This window comes from Crocodylus porosus, unplaced genomic scaffold (genome assembly GCF_001723895.1).
Source record: "Crocodylus porosus isolate Cpor-Errol unplaced genomic scaffold, CroPor_comp1, whole genome shotgun sequence".
NCBI classification, from domain to species: Eukaryota; Metazoa; Chordata; order Crocodylia; family Crocodylidae; genus Crocodylus; species Crocodylus porosus.
Genome location: NW_017728886.1, coordinates 144,089,153 through 144,092,067, shown reverse-complemented (window position 1 = coordinate 144,092,067; position 2,915 = coordinate 144,089,153). Strand labels below are relative to the sequence as shown.

At 56.5% G+C, this 2,915-nt stretch overlaps 2 protein-coding genes across 4 annotated transcripts in view; one reads left to right on the top strand and one right to left on the bottom strand.

Annotated features, from left to right (window-relative positions):
• The window catches only part of KIAA1468 (KIAA1468 ortholog), a 131,498-nt gene extending 131,349 nt beyond the window's left edge, over positions 1-149 (bottom strand). The window contains 2 exon segments of the mRNA XM_019542172.1: position 1; positions 3-149. The exon segment at position 1 is cut by the window's left edge and continues 325 nt beyond it. Coding sequence (XP_019397717.1) covers position 1; positions 3-106 — 105 coding nt within the window. The 5' untranslated portion in view covers positions 107-149.
• Positions 150-704: 555 nt separating this feature from the next.
• The window catches only part of PIGN (phosphatidylinositol glycan anchor biosynthesis class N), a 155,840-nt gene continuing 153,629 nt past the window's right edge, over positions 705-2,915 (top strand). The window contains exon 1 of one of the 3 annotated variants that reach the window (XM_019542163.1): positions 705-779. The gene's annotated coding sequence lies outside the window, so the exon portion shown is untranslated. The remainder of the gene's footprint in view (positions 780-2,915) is intronic. The other 2 variants (XR_002102371.1, XM_019542154.1) reach the window with 2 other exon arrangements.

The window sequence follows — 2,915 nt, the reverse complement described above, 5'->3', positions numbered from 1 at the left end:
GCCCGGGGCCGCCGCCTCCGCCGGGTCTCGGCTCCTCGGACTCGTCCTCTTCGGAGTCGCTGAGGAAGGGGTTCACACTGCCGCCCCCGCCCTCCGCCGCCGCCATTTTACAGCGCGGCCCGAGCCGCGGCGCCGCCGCCCGACACGAAACCGACCGGGGCCTGCTGCTGCCGCCGCCCCTAGCAACAGCTTCTGGTTCCCCGCGCCGCGCCCCCACTGCCACCAGCCGCAACAACCGCAGCCGCGAACCCCCGCCTTCCTCCCCGCTCCCGCCTCTTCCTCTTCCTCTGACCAGTTTCCGGGTGCCAACTCTCGCGAGACTCCCCTTCGCCCAGCGGCTAGCGCCAATTGGGCCCGGAGCCGGGGCCCCACCCTCCTCCCCCGCGGCCGAGGGACTTGAGCCCCGTCCCGATAGGCTGAGGGGAGGAGGGTAGGGCTCCAGGTGGGATTTCAGCCACGCTCGCGGGAGACTCCTAAAAATTCGAAAGGAGGGAGCTGGAAACGCCTGAAAATGACGCCACAGGGAAGGCGGAAGGGGCGAAGCTGACGTTCAACTTTGTAGGATAAGGAAAGGGGTGGGATCACACCCGACCGGGCGTTCGGGGCGGGGCTTGTAGGGGCACGTGGCCAGGGGAGGAAGAGCGGCCCGAGCGGAAAGGGTGGGGCGTGTTGTCACTAAGCGCTCGAGGAGGGGCGGGGCCGAAAAAAGGCGGAAGTGGAGTCGCCGGGTCTCGCGAGCTGGGCAGCACCAGCAGAGAGAAGGCTGCTGCAGCGCGTGAGTGAGTATTTGGAGGGGCCCCGTCCGCGCCTGCGCAGTCCGCGGGGGGGGGGGGGCTCTGCCAGGAGATGATAAATTAGGTTTTGCAACAGGGTGCGCCTCAATTCCTCAGAGTTATGGAGGAGCCGGGAACCACTGTTCTAGCGGGTGTTGAGCAAGTACAGTCCTGTGTGTCAGGTGTCCAGGTTGTAGTTGCATTGCTCTAGAGTAGAAGTAGGCAACGTTTTTTTAGCTCGAGTGCCGAGAAAACCACAATGTCTACCTTGGAAAGTGCCGGACTGCCGACATGCTGGAGCCCGGAGCAACCGTGTGCAGCCTCTAGGCCTCAGCAGGGCTTGCAGGCTCCCAGGCAACAGCTGAGAGCAGCCTGGGCTCCATGGTTGGCAGCAGCTGCTTAAAGCCTGGGCTGGCAGTGGTGTGCTGAGCAAAATGGCCTTTCATGTCATGCCAGGGGTTGCTGACCCCTGGTTTAGAGAACACCTTTGGTGACCAGCTGCAGGTGTGGCTCTTCAAGCACAACTGAAACCCTGCTGAAGGCAGGCAGAGCTTATATCATCCTTTTTTTCTCTTCTACACTTAATCTGAGCCTTCAAAAGGCTGTGAACCTTCCTCCTCCGAAGTTGGAGTATGTGTATTAAGTGGAGGAGCTGTTTTTCTGCCCAGAATAAAAGCACCCTGCTTTGATTCCTCCTCCACAGTACAGCAGCCATGGTACTTTAAGTTACCTGACTCCCTCAGCTGCAGAGCAGATCATTGTTCTCAAGTGATCATCTCTCCCTTTTAGTGGTCCTGATGCTCCCCTAACTGGGCTAAACTTCTTAGGGAAATTTTGCTTCCTGTTAATGCTGTATTTCCCAGCCTCTTCTGTGCTTTTCCAAATCGTAGATCCACCCACGGAGACTACTCTTTAGGAGTAGCTGTGGTTTCGGCTTCAGTTATGCAGGAAAGAGAGGGCAAGCCATTTGAGATTAGGCTGTGTTCTGTGCGGCCAACGCTAGAAAAATCTTTTTTTTTTCTCCGTTCTGCCTTTCAAAAACTAGGTATTTATTATTTGGGAGTATGTATGTGGAAAAAAAATATAGTAGTACTAACAGAGTTTGCACGTTTTTGCAGTGACTATTGCTGCACTCAGAGCCATCCCTGGGGGTGCAAATTGGGGCCACCACTCTGGGCCCCCCACTTTGGTGGGCACTGCAGAGCTAGGCAGAGTGGCCACGGTGACTCTGCCACTGCTACTGCCTTCATGTCCAGCCACTTGTTACTGTACCCCCTCCCCCCGCCAATGGTGACAGCAGCTTCTTCGGGTCCAGGGCAGGTGGGGTTGAAGTGGAGGAGGGGCCCCACACCCCATTTAGGTTGGCCTTGCCTAGAGGTGTGTGGGGCATATCAGCCTGTGCGGGGCCTGAGGATGGGGTGGTGAGCAGGTGGAGCCAGGGGTGGGTGTGAGTGGCTGGAGCTGGCAGTGCATGGTGGTCATGGTGAGGCCTATGCAGCACTGACTGTGGGGCCTGGGGTAGTTGCCTAAATTTGCACCCCCACCCCCCCAGGGACAGCCCTGGTTGCACTTGCTAAATCTTGACATTTACAGTACAAATGTGTGCTGGTGGAAATATGGATGGCACAAATTAGTGCAAAGTCTTAGCATTGGAAGTACTTTCTTGATTATGTTCTCCAGGAACATATGTTGGAAGACGTTAACTTGAATGCCCTAGACAACATCTATGAAAACTGTGGCTGGAAGGGAACGTCTGACTATCCTATGAGTATTTTCTAAGTAGTCATAGGGTTACCATTCATCTGGGTTTTCCTGGACATGTCCTCTTTTTTGTGTCCTCCCATATCTGTCCATCCAGTGTTCTTTAAAATATGAACAAATGTCTGGGATTTTGGTCTGCTCAGCATCAAAGTTTTTCTTGGCACTTCTCAGCTTGCCCTAGCAAGGAGCTGCTTGGGGCTGGGAGGAGTGGGGATAAGGTGATTGGAGGCAGGGGGCGCCATGTTCATTTGCACGTGCACACACATGTGGCTGGCATGCAGCCAGGCAAAGTGGTAGGAGCAGCCCTGGCAGCTGTGTGCAGGTAAGTCTGGGGAGTGGGGGTTGGACAACCAGGGCTTGGGGGCTGTGTGGGGCTTGTGA